Genomic DNA, 12,975 nt, shown 5'->3' with positions numbered 1-12,975 from the left:
CCAGCCCGGGACTTTTTCCACTGTTTCAGCTTGGTGCTCTGAAAATCCTGCAGGGACACTGAAACCAAACTGCCCTGGGTTTTGTGAAACAAAGTCCTCAAAGTTCTTGGTACTGTTGTCGTTTGTCATTAATGCTGTAGTTGTTTGGTGGGGGGGGGGGAGTTTTTTTTGTCTTTGTTTGCTTTGTATTACATACTAGTAAAGAACTGCTATTCCTATTTCCCAAATCTTTGCCAAAGAACCTCTGATTGTAATTTTACCTAGCAGATACCTGTCTTCCTAAACCAAGACACATGTACATCTCCATTCACAAAGCTCTGAATAATATTCCAAAACTGTCATAATTTAATTAAATTTCAACAATAAAATAAAATGTTTCCTGTCACTACAGTGAGGTTCGTATACCTCAGCCATCATCAACATGTATCCTTTTCACCACCAAATCCTAAAGCAGACAAAATTACAACTGCATGTTCTTTCTGATTGGCAAATTTCTGCTCTGATATTAGAAAGACCTGAAACCAAATTTATATTGCGGCTTTCCTCCTGATTTTCATCTAAGGAAGTCCTGAGACCTTTGTTTGGGAGTTTTGGCTTCTCTTTTCTCACCAGTCTGAGGATTAGGTTTGCTGCTTATAATTCCCTGCCACAGAAGAGGCTTTGGAGATTTCTAGACTGATTTAGTCAATGGAGTGGCAAGAGTTTGGCTCCGAAATTTAAGGCACATGAGTAATTTTTAGAAAATTGCTTTTAATCACTTTTCCAATATCTTTAATGTCTGAGATCCTTGCATAATGTGGTATTAAAGGGACATTGTCAGGTCAAAATGTTCAAAAATTGAGGTTTCCAGAAGTAAAGAAAGTGACCAGAGTGTAAAATATAGGAAAACATATGCACCACCCATTTCTTTCAAGTTCTTTCTGTTGAGCAGTGACAGCAGACAAAACCTAAAAACCCAGCCTAGCACAGAGGTCCTTTAAAATGCAGGGGTGCTATCAGCAAGGCAAGTGACAGTGCCACCAACTCATTGGGGTGGCTGGGCTGGTGCACAGATCTTGGAGGCTCACCACTCTCCAGGGGCAGGGCAAGGCATCCCTTTGAGATCCTGGTGAGATCCCAAGATCCATGTGAGACCCTGGTGTGCTGCCCTCCTCACTGATTTCACCATCCACCCATCCAACAAAAATGCCTGAACATTTCAGTTTTTGCTTCTGCTTTCTCCTGCCTCTGCCCACATGCCTCTCCACCACCATCCCTGCAAAGGCTTGCCAAAGTCAAAACCTGTGGAGGCATTGTGACAAATAAACACTGCTAAGTAGGGGGTTAATGTACACTCTTCCTGTTCTGAAATTAGCTTTACTAAACCAAGAATACCAGAAACATTCAGGTCCTTCAAGGCCAGACAATAAGCACTGTTCACTGATAAAGTACGAAATTCAGGAAAACTAGGTTACGCTGTTGATACGAAACAACAATCTTTTAGTATCCTTAGCTGTACTTATGCCCACTTTAGAGTGAAGGGCACAGATACACATGTTTTCTAATTAAACACCATGCTGCTCTGGAGAGTGTTCAATTCCCTGCAAAAGAAAAAATAAAAGGCACACATCTCTGTGGCAAATTTTTGGACAAAACAAGAGCAATTGTTTTTAATGATATATTGTAGCTCCAGACAGGTGCAGATAATTAGAAATCACACAATGACTAGACAGTTTACATAACAGGTTAGTTCATTAAGGCAAAGTACAGTTGTGCTGGAAACTAGGCAGAACAATCAAGTTGTAAGTAGCTTACTGAAACTGCAACAAATTTGTACTGATAACAGAGAAACACAGTGTCTTAGCCAAAACAGTACTTCAAGAGCTGAAAAGTTCTGTCAAGCACCATACCTCAGCTCTGCATACGCTCTGTGTTTAGTGAAACCAGTACACAATGACACTCTCAAAGAACTGGGGTTTTCTGAAAGATCTTAACTGCTAGGGCCAGTATTTCTACATTGTTGAACAGGTTTGCCAAAATTTAAGCAATAAATAAATAAAAGTTATGCATCACATACAACTTTTATACAACTTTTTCTTACCCTCAAAATTATTAGATGAAAGCAAACACTCCTTAAAAATGCAACAGATGATCATGGGGCCAATAGAAGTGCCTCAGTACTCATGCATACAGTACATGTCAAGAACCTTACTGATCATGTCAATCAGAAATATCTGAAAGATCCAAACTGACTGTTAGTGCCTGTGAAGGAGGGAGGTACTATTTTCACGTGTCTGTGAGAAGTCAGCATGATGCAGTCTTTGACCAACTTTTATTCAAATACATCAGAGGAGGGAAAGAACTTCCCCTTATTACAGGTAGTGCAAGAATCCACTGCAAGCAGAATGTCCTAAAATACCTTAAACCCTTTAGAAATTAACTTCACATATAGCAAGTCACTTGCAGTTACATTAGACACCTGAAATGCAGCCAGAGTTCCTGTAAGCTAGTATTCAAGACTATTTCACCAGAGCTCAAGGTTTAAGCACATTGTTATCTCTTGAATCCTTCCTTACCCCTGGAAACTCTATGTGGCTTCATTACCAACTGGTTAAATTACTGCCAGCATTAAAGAGATTTCCAACATTCTGTCTCACATAAGCTTATCAGAGCAGGAACTTTGTGGTTCAGCATCCACTCCAGGCATGCTTATGGTATGAAGTAATATAACAATTGATTGCTAAACAAAGAACACCACTTTGGATCCACATAGGGTAGAAGAACATTGCAAAACTCCGGGGTCACATGCTGTACAATATGAACTCATGAGAGGTTTTCAATGGCTTCTCAGGTCTTCTAGAGTTTCCTTGCGTTCAGGCTACCTGGGACAAGCACCTGGCTCTGTAAGAGACATGCTATGGTTCCTCTGATCTCCATCACTGCAATGCATCAGTGCATCTGTTACTAACTGGCAGCTTTTGCTTTTCCAGTCTATCTTACCTACTTCCTTGCCCCAGTGTTCAAGATTCTGCACATCTGTGAAAACACATAATTATAAGCAATTGAATTCACCAGAAAATTTTCATCACGAAAATTCACTGAGATTTGAAAAATGTTGTGCAGATAATTTCATTTGAATGCTTCCACTGTTCACCTGTCTACCATGGCCAACCATAAAACAGCTATCAGCTAATCTCAAACTGCCTTTCCAGGCAGACTACAGATTCAGTAGCACTGAGAATATTTTATATTTTCCCCTTTTAAAGACAGTATATAATTTCTGGTCACAGAATTTCTGTGATTATTTCCTAGTAACCAATTCAAACTCACCTAATGGAAGCATATTCTTAGGTGTTCACAAAAACAGTACAAACACTAGCAGAAGTCACCTGTGCTTGCAGGATAAATACAGACCCAAGTGAGAGAAGGATAGCAGAACTTCTTATAACTCGTCAATCATTCTGAAGAGAGATTTTAGGGTTTTTTCCTCAGAACAAAAGTAACGTGTTAGCTTTTCAAAAATACATAAATTCAGTCTTCACAGAGTGCTATAGTACTTTCTTTCACAGTTAATCAACTGTACTTAAAAGCTAAGTAGGTAAGCTTAAGTGATTTTCTGGATTAGGGTCTTGCATCAAGGGCTCATAAAACTGTTTCCACTATTTTGAACCTAAGCTTAGCTGAAAAAACAAAAACCTTTTGACTTGAATGGGCTTTCCAGTGTGATGCTTCTGATCCAGAGTGGACCACACAACACAACAAATACCAGCATGTATACCAAATCACAACAAAATGCAGGAAATACTAAAACCAAAACCCTCCTTGTGTAAAAAGCTTCAGCTTAACTCTTAGGTCACAGAGAATAATGAACTGATGGAAATCTTAGCTTAGTCTGGAATATTAGACCTTTACTTAGTTTATTACTTTCTACTTTTTAAGTTTAGTAACTAATCAAGTAAGCCTTTCTGCTATACCTTAACATGCAATGTTTTAGAAAAACACATCAAAGAGCACTGCTGCCAGGGCACACCCAGCTCAGAATGCAGGGGCTTGTGGAGGAACTCCTGGTTTGCAGGTGGAGGGGCTCAGCAGACCTGTCCCACTGCAGAGCCTGTGGCACTGGACTAGCTGGGGAAGGATACACAAACCCTCACTTTAACACTGCTTCTAGCAGCCCAGGATTTTGCAAAAAACTAAACACAAAAAATCTCAAATCACAATTTATATTCCTTAGCTCTATCCTTGAAACAGGTCTCAAAAACTTTGCTAGAAATCTTATACTGGCAGGAGATACCTGCAAATTGCTTAAAAACAGGTTTCACTGACTGCAAATGCAAAAGGTCTCCATGACATGACACGTAATTCAGCCTTGTATCTAAAGTAGGCCACTCCAAAATTCATTATTCTAGAAGCATGGTGATTGTTGACAAAGATTGGATCTGACTGCTTCATAACTGTGGCCCATACACATAATAAGAAAAATCTGTGCTTATGACTGATGGCAGCCACCTTGCTAAAAGCTGACATTTGTTTTACTTTGGCCCTGTATACAATATAATACTGTATATCATCTCTTAAAAACCCAGTTCAATGAGCAGCATAAAATATGGATTATTGAATAAGTTATTCATACATAAAGATACAAAAATACATTTTCTAAAGAATTTAATTGATGGAAAACAGTCCAAATTGCAGAATAAATTATAGGAGATGCCTAAAACATGCAGCAAACAAGAGCAGGCACCAGTAATAGAGGAAGAAATGGTAAATTAATCCAAACTATATTTGAAAATGATTTTAAATCTTTAAATACAACCATGCCTTATTTTACTGTGCCTCTTTTGGAGACAAAATTTTCAGGTTTTTTAATGGACACTCCTACTTGTCTTACTAACAGTATTTTGGAATTAAGTCCTAAAGAAAGTCAGGCATTTTTTTGGTTTTTTTTAAATTAATTAATTCAATATAATCAGAAAATTATAAATTTTCAAAGTCAGTTACATATTCCAAATGAAATTATTTTGTTGTAAGTAATTTTATAGTGAAAATCCAGGAAACCATAAGAAAATTATGTTTTAAATGTATTATTCAGAGGGCCAATACAATGCTTCAAGTCTCATTCAGATGTCCACTTTGAAAGCTAGTCATTGGAAGGCAGTTCTTGCTATTTGTTAAGCACTTTCAAAAAGAGCTAATCCACTCGTTTGTTTTTTTTAAATCAGGTCTCACCTACCTAGAAATAAGCAATCACAGAGGTCAACCACCCACTGCTGTGATAAATGCATTCTTTCATCAAAGGATTCAAAATCACAGAGCACAAAGGTCTTCCTAGTTTAAACCAGGAGGAAGAAAAGAAAAAAATATCTGACAGTAAATATCAAGAGCTTTCTTTTACTTGTTTTATGTTTTCCCGACACAGGGTTTATGTTGACTAGAGAGGTGACTCTCTAAAGATCAGATATATCTAAAGTATCTGATGTGAAAAGCAAATGCAGGTTGCAAATTTCAACTGGAGTAAGCATGAAGGGCCCCAAGAAGTCACACTTTGTTAACAACCTGCTCTAGAGGAAGGTGGCAGGTAGGTTGGAACCAGATATGTTTAAGGTTGCTTCCAACACAAATTATTCTGTGCTACTATAATTCCATGATGTGAGCAATCCACACAGCTCTTTTCTGGAGCAATATGACTGTTCACTGTCATTTCTATCAGAATTCTTATTTTTGCCCCATTGCTTGTATCACATAGTAACAAAATATTGGGCTTGACAGCTGCATACGGCAGCCACTGCACACACTACAAGACAGGTCACAGAACTGAAACTGCATTTTGTAAAGAAAGAGCAAATACATCTTGCTCTAAGATGGGTGGTTTCTAAAGAGGCTGAAGGTATGGTCAGTCCCACTTCTGCATTTCTCACCTGGACATGTCTTACCTCTCTCCTCGGCTTTGCCCTCCACACCACCTTCCCAAAAAAAAAGTTTTTTTTTCCATGCCGGCTCACAGTTAAATGTAAGTCACATCATCAACCCATCAAATATTGCAGACCCACAAGCTAGCTGGAGGAAGAGACAGCCATGGCCTGGGAGCAGCCTCTGGGGACTGCAGGGACATCCTTGTGCCCCTTTGCCCCAGAGACCACCTGAAACACACCCTTGAGCTCTCCACTAGGTCCTTCTGCACCTTCAGCCAAAACATTCCACCACACTAGGTTTATCCCCTTGTTTATTCGTTAGGGGTTGCAATAAAGAAACTCCCAAAGGCTTGAATTTCCCCTGGGCCAGGCAGAAAGGAGCAGCTGTGATTGCAGTTTAAGCCAGGCTGCACAAAATGACTTGGCAGCCATCAACACTGCCCTCCTGGCACAGAGCTGGGCTGTGGCTCCAGGCTCCCATCAGGTAGGCTATATTCCAAGGCATGCTTTCCTGTCCACTCCACCCTGATGACAACTCCTCTCCATCAAGTGGCAGCTCGAAATACCACCCAGCCTTCTGGCAGCACTCTCTGCTCACCAGGATGACTGTATGTGTGTTTGGGTGGTCTCATGAGCTGTGGTGGCACAAGTGATGAGAGAAGGACCAGAGCAGGGGCAAGGAGGGTGCTGTAAGGAGAATGGACAGGACAAGCTCACTGTGAGGGCTGAGGTTACACAGCACTGCCACACAGCCTTTCAGAAAGACCAGCACAAACACTGGCAAGCAGGCAAAGAGGTGGAAGTACTTCATAAGCACTTGGGATTTACTAGTAGAAGCTCTGCTATGCCTCTTTGGGGGTCAAGCTGCACCAACACAAGGTAATAAAATGAGCTGGTTTATAGGACTGATAGGACTAAGACTGATCAAGTCTGGGATCATCCCACCACAGCCAGGCTGGTAAAAATTTTATTTCCACAGCCCAACTTCAACAATGCAGTCTAAAGTGACACTACAGTCACAACAGGCTGCCAACCCTTCAGAGATATGACCGAGTCCCAGTCTCTAGCACTACACGTTTACTAGGAAAAGTCTTCCATAGTGAAAACATTAATTTTCTCACATCACAGGGCTGACACCAAGATGCAGCCATGGTGTTTACCAAGTTCCAGACCACTATAAATGAAACCACTGAAGGCTGGGAGGCAAGCATCCATTGGCCAAGCACCCAACACCATTCCTTAGCAGAGCTTTCCATTACAGATAATACTGGAGGGGGTTGACTTCCACTCACATCTCTAAGACTTAAAAATTACAAAAAACCAGAATCACCAATTTCATTAGCAACAAAAGGACTTGTGATTTGGAAACTGAGACAACGACAAACTTAAACAGCTATGGACCCTGAAAGGGGACTCTATTCTTTCAGCTGGGAGGCAAAGATATGACCATCCCAAAAACTGAGGGAAAATGCAAGAAATGAGAATATAAAGAAAAAGAAGTGGTAATTCAAGTCATACAGAGTGGATCACAAGGTTTTACCTAGAATGTATGTTGCACAATAATAAGTTTATATATTACAAGGATCAAGGAAGCATTATCCAGAGCATTTGATAGAGCCTGTCTGAAAGGAACGCAAAGGAAAGATAAAAACTTGCTAAACTGTGGCCACCTCAGCTTCTTGTTGTGCTGTGTACCATCTGAGGAGTCTCAAACTCATTAGTGCAATTCTCAAAAAATTGGATTACCCTGCTTGAACCCAACACCTCCCTGGAGAGCACAGAAAAACCTATACATCAGCCTGCTGAAGGAAACATGTGCAGGGAATCCACCTATTCACTTAACATAGTGCTACTAAGTAAAAAATAAACTTAAGACAATTTGGCCCACAAAAAGGAGAGATGAAGGAGTTACTTATGTAGGAAAATAGATATGAAGAGTAATGCAGTAATTCATACAGATTTTTCCTTCTGGAATAGTTTCATTTAGCTTCCACAGACCAGATTACAGCCACAGTGTCAGACATTGTAGATGGGATACAGCAGTCCAGAATGGTCTGCACCATCCTATTTGTAAGAGCAGACACATTCAGCATAGTGCTGACAGCAACATGAAGGGACTGACCTTCCCTTCTCACTGCTGCAGCTTCCCTGTGATGTGCTACCCTGTTCTGCAATCCAACTTTAAAGACAATAATATGAATCCAGCACAATTCTGGCTTCATGGCCATTAAAACCTGTTTTCTTTTATTCAGGACACCTACCAGTGTGGTTATGCAGAGGCAAAAAAGAACTCCTGGGGAGATCGGAGAAGTGACACTGTGCAGTTCCCAGGCCCACGAGGTTCTCCACAAAGCCAATCAATAGATACACAAAGTTACACTGGCCCCAGAGGGATCTATGCTCTTAGGTGCCAACACCGATTTTGAAAACTGAGACCCAGGCACATAAATAATTTACCCACAGCCCAGATGGGAGCGTTGTCTGCACTGCATAATCATGTGTATGCCTGGACAGACATGTTTATTGAAACTACATTTTCCTTTATGAGCTGTAGACATTTCAAACTCACCTTCTGCTCTTTTAAAGCTACTACATAGCGTTTTGGCCTTCACTAGGGGTCGCAAAGGGGCAGAGGGAGAAAGCAGTAACAAGTAACAATTATCTGCTTCCTGTTCCTATAATATAAAAACAAAAAAAAACCCTGATGGTGAAGCTCAAAGGGAAATGTTTTTTCTGGTATAGTTCTGGATGATTTTTTTGTTTTCTTCATGATCTGGTCACTACTAGAAACAACATACTTCAACTCATTCACTACTGGCTGGTCACTGTGCCCTGACCTTGTAACAGTCATGAAATCTTCAGTTTTTCTTTATCAAGCCACCAAACAATTAAGGAAACTGGTTCAAACACAACAACGTTTTTGCTGCTTATTGTGGTTTTTAATACTACTACATAACCCTACAACTACTTTAAATAAGTAGTATTTTATACTACTTATTTTAACATAATACTACTTATTTTAACATAAGGTTGTTATGGTATAAGATAAACCTACCAAAAATCTGTAAATTGATTTCACAACTTCAGAGCATGCTTCAGAGAGAAAGAAAACTATGATGATGCTTCCTTAAACTCATTTTAGGCTCATATCAGTATCCATTGATTCTTATAGATAACACTACAATTCCTCTGGCAGGTCCAAAAGACATGAATCTCTAAAAATTGGCTACTCCAGTGTTTTGGTAACAGAATTTTGTGGTTTAATTTCATGTGTTCACAACTAAAAACCCTAGCTCATTTTTTTTCTTAGTTTACAAGCAGATATTTTGCATTTTGAAAATTATGTTCATAAAGAGATGTATAAAGAGTATTCCACTGTAAGCATGCTTCTTTCATCAGCAAGTGTATCAGAAAAAGATACAGACGATACTCTGCTACAGCAATGTTGGTACAGCATGATCATGATCATCCAGGTTCATAATGTTAGGTATAGTAGCAGAGCTCTCTTTTCAAACGCCAAACCTCAATCTGAATCACAAACGTTCCATCTTTAAATTTAAAGAAAAAACAAATAGGAAAAAAAACCCTCCAAAAACAACAAACAAACAAAAGAATTCAGTCAGCATCATAGTAGAAAGAAGTGACAATTTACTAAAGCCGGACGCACTTTTCTGACGTGTTACACTCAACCCCACGGCTATTTGGAATAGCACAACCTCAAAACTGCCGTGCTATGTCCTGCCCGTAGCGTGGGCAGGTTTGTGGGAGTTTCTTGTTTGTTTGGGGGGTTTTGGGGGTTTTTTTTTTTTGGGTTTTTTTTTGGGGTTTTTTTTTTTGTGTGGTTTTTTTGGGGTTTTGGGTTTTGGTTTTTTAGGTTTTTGTTTTGTTTTGTTTTGTTTTTCTAAATGCCTTTGGTGGCTACTACAATAAAAGTAGATCCATGTGTTTGAATGAAACCACTCAAGTCCCCGTCTGCTGAAATGCACGGAGCTAAAGAGCACCGGCCCCAGAATACCAGATTCCTAGTAAAACAGCCCCCAGGAGTTGCTATTTACCAACACTGATCTGCTCCCCCCAAGCCGCCCGGACCCTCAGACGGAGCCTGATGCCATTCGCGGCTTGGTTCGGACGCCGCTCACGGCACGGCGAGGGCGGTGAGCGCCGCTGGACACCGACGAGAGCTCGGTCCGAGCCGGTCACCCGGCGCCGCCCGGAGCGGACACTGCCCCTCCGCAGCCGCAGCCACGGGGGCCGGCTCAGGACGGGGAGGATCGGTCACAGCCCCCGCTGCTCGGCAGGACGCGGCGGGACACGGCGCCGCCCGCGCTGGGGGACAGCGGGGTCACGGCCGTCCGCGCCGCCCTCACCTGCGGGTCCGCGCGGTGGCTGTGCGGGGGCTGCCAGGCGCGACCCCAGCAGTGCCCCCGGCACACGGAGCCCAACGGCGACAGCAGCACGTCCCGCGGCGCCGCCATGCCGCGTGCCCGCGATCCTTCTCCCGCGGCGACAGCGCGGGGCGGGCGGGGCGCCGTCCTTTACCCCGGACTTCTCGGTGAGCCAGCTGCTATCTGCCCCCGGTCCCGGGAGGTGCACGCTGCCGCCAGCGCTTTCCTATGCGGGGCGGGCGAGCACCCGCTCTGCCTTGGCTGCCGTCCGCTCAGGGAACCTCGACGGCCGGGCCGAGCGGATCTCCGCTCACACGCTTCCCCTCCCGGGCCCAGCCGCGCTCTTCTTCCACCCTGTCAAATTCTTTCTCACACAGAGAGACCGGATCACAGGTACCCCGAGCTCAGCATATGCTTTTTGACTCTGGTCTGCCTGCATCTCAGCCCCCCCTCCTAACGCCCCAGTCATTTTTCAAGGGGCTGCAAAAGTAAATTCATGGTACAAGTTACAATAAAAGTAACAAGAAGGTCCAAGAGGAAATCAGCAATTCTCTTGAATTATGAAATATGAAGACTTGAATCACAGGCAATCAAGACATTATTGAAGGCAAAAAGTAAAAAAAAGGATCAGTAGCAGTATTATAGAATAAGAAAACAGTATATTAATTGAAACCAGTGACCAGTGTATTAATTAAAACCTTCATAAACTGATGAAATTTGGATAGAAACCCAAATTTTTGAACACTTAGTTTCGTGATCTTCCCCTCAGCAGCTATCACTGTCCCCTGCAGGACTGGAGCCCAGGAATGTCTCAAGGATCACAGCCATTAAACCAAAGTCCCTGCAATAATTATGCCTCGTGGTACCTAGTGTAAACTAATGAAAGAGGTAAACAGCATTCTTCTTCATCCTGAATTTGTTTCCAGTCTTTTTTTTCTTCAACTTGTTTCTCAAACCTTGCTTTTCAAACAATCTCCATTTCCACTGATCTCAAACTTACTCTCTTCCTGTAATAAATACCAGGCTCCAGTTCTCTGGTTTCTCAGCTCTGTTCTTTCATCCGCTTCTTACCTATTGTTTCTTCTTATTTTGTTGGTTTCTGGCCACTGTACTGACTTTGAGCTCCAATGTCCATCTGATTCTGGATGTTATCTATATTTCCTATCCACTTGTTCTTTCTAGATGTTTATCCCATTTTCTATTCTCTCAATTTCTCATTTTCCTGCTCAGCCAAGTTTTATCTTTCTCTGCTGTGCTCAGCTCTCCCTCCTCCTCCTCCCTACAGGAGACACTTGCTTTTAGACCATGCTGTTCCATTGCAGGAGCCTGAGCAGAGCCTCTGTGAGCACTAGGGAGAGACAGTTCAGACAGTCTCAGCAGCACCCCAAAAAACAGAGTCTGCTTGGTCCTAGGCATTCCTCAGGGCCTTTTAAAATACTGGCTGTCAAACTTACCAGCGGTTTCACATAAACCATTATTTAAAAGACAGAGATAATAATGAAACTGTATCCAGCCCCCTGCCAAACATGGTTTTCTGCTTCTTGTATCTCTTCTTTTTTGTGTTTAGATTTTTATATTGCATTTCCCACATGGTACACCTTAAGAAAGTATTAGAGCTCCAAATAACAGCATGGACTTCCAGAAATTTTAGCAGGTGTTGAACGTCATGTTCATTCTTTACCTAGCTACACCTTTTATAAGGTATTACTTAATTGTCAATTAAATTTTCTCTATCAAGTCATCCTGTGTCAGCATAGAAGCTTTTGGCTCAATTTGCTAGTATCATCAATGTTTATAAATGAAGAAAATAAACCTTTTATAGGATGTACCAGTAACTGTTACCATCCCCACTCTTTATATGAATCTAAACTCCATAAGGAACTTGAAACACAAGTATCCCAGCAAATGTAGGTGCATTAGACTTACTGGGTCACAGCTACATGTGCATATGTGATTGCAAGTTTCTGCCATTTCTTTCTAAGTTGTGAACAGTCTTTCAGACATAAGAAATTTTAAGTCTTTCCTGAAATCAGGTCTTGCAGTTTCTTACCTACTAAAAAGACATAAAAATCTGCTGTGAAAAGCCATATAAGCCAACTTATGCTGCAAATTCCCACACCCAATTCCTCAGCACTTCACTGATATGAAAACACATGTGGTGTTTTATAACAGCCACTTAAGTAGTTCGAAGTCCACATAACTCTCATGTACTCTCCTGTTTTCTCTAGAAATCAGAACTGCTGAGATGTTTCCTCCTTATCAATCTTATTTCTACAGACTTACCTTAAGACCAGTGCTATCTTGCTTGTCCATCCTTTAAGCTTCTTTTTTGTTAGTCTTTTATTTCCAGTGTCTAGGCTGTCACTTCAAAAGCAGTACAGACAGCTCAGTTCTTGGACAGTCATTAGGAACGGTGTATCACATCTTCTGCTTTTCATGTTCTAAGTAAGTTAAATGTATACTTGTCAAAGTATGACTGCATTAACTCATTAATCACCTTGCACTGTTTTCAAAGTCCAAGTGTACCAAAAAGCAATCTCAAAGAAAAATAACACGCTTAATAGAAATACATACCAAAGAGAAATGGGTTTGTTTCTGTTGTTTCCATGGGTGGCCTGCAAAGGCATAAACATCCAGATACCCACTCTGTTCTCTAAGACCTGTTATATCATACCTCATATCCAGCAAAGTACACTGAA

The 12,975-nt window shown here is 41.5% G+C and overlaps 1 protein-coding gene across 1 annotated transcript in view; it reads right to left on the bottom strand.

The window, feature by feature from the left end:
- The window catches only part of LOC136288317 (transient receptor potential cation channel subfamily M member 6-like), a 30,215-nt gene extending 17,502 nt beyond the window's left edge, over nt 1-12,713 (bottom strand). The window contains exon 1 of the mRNA XM_066181309.1: nt 12,560-12,713. Within this exon, the coding sequence (XP_066037406.1) occupies nt 12,560-12,589 (30 nt within the window). The 5' untranslated portion in view covers nt 12,590-12,713. The remainder of the gene's footprint in view (nt 1-12,559) is intronic.
- Nucleotides 12,714-12,975: the final 262 nt, after the last annotated feature.

The sequence above is a fragment of the Chamaea fasciata genome, unplaced genomic scaffold, assembly GCF_029207755.1.
Source record: "Chamaea fasciata isolate MVZ Bird 193981 ecotype frontalis unplaced genomic scaffold, bChaFas1.0.hap1 SCAF_4, whole genome shotgun sequence".
NCBI lineage: Eukaryota > Metazoa > Chordata > Aves > Passeriformes > Sylviidae > Chamaea > Chamaea fasciata.
The sequence above is the reverse complement of the archived record's forward strand: the minus strand, read 5'-3'. Positions and strand labels throughout refer to the sequence as shown.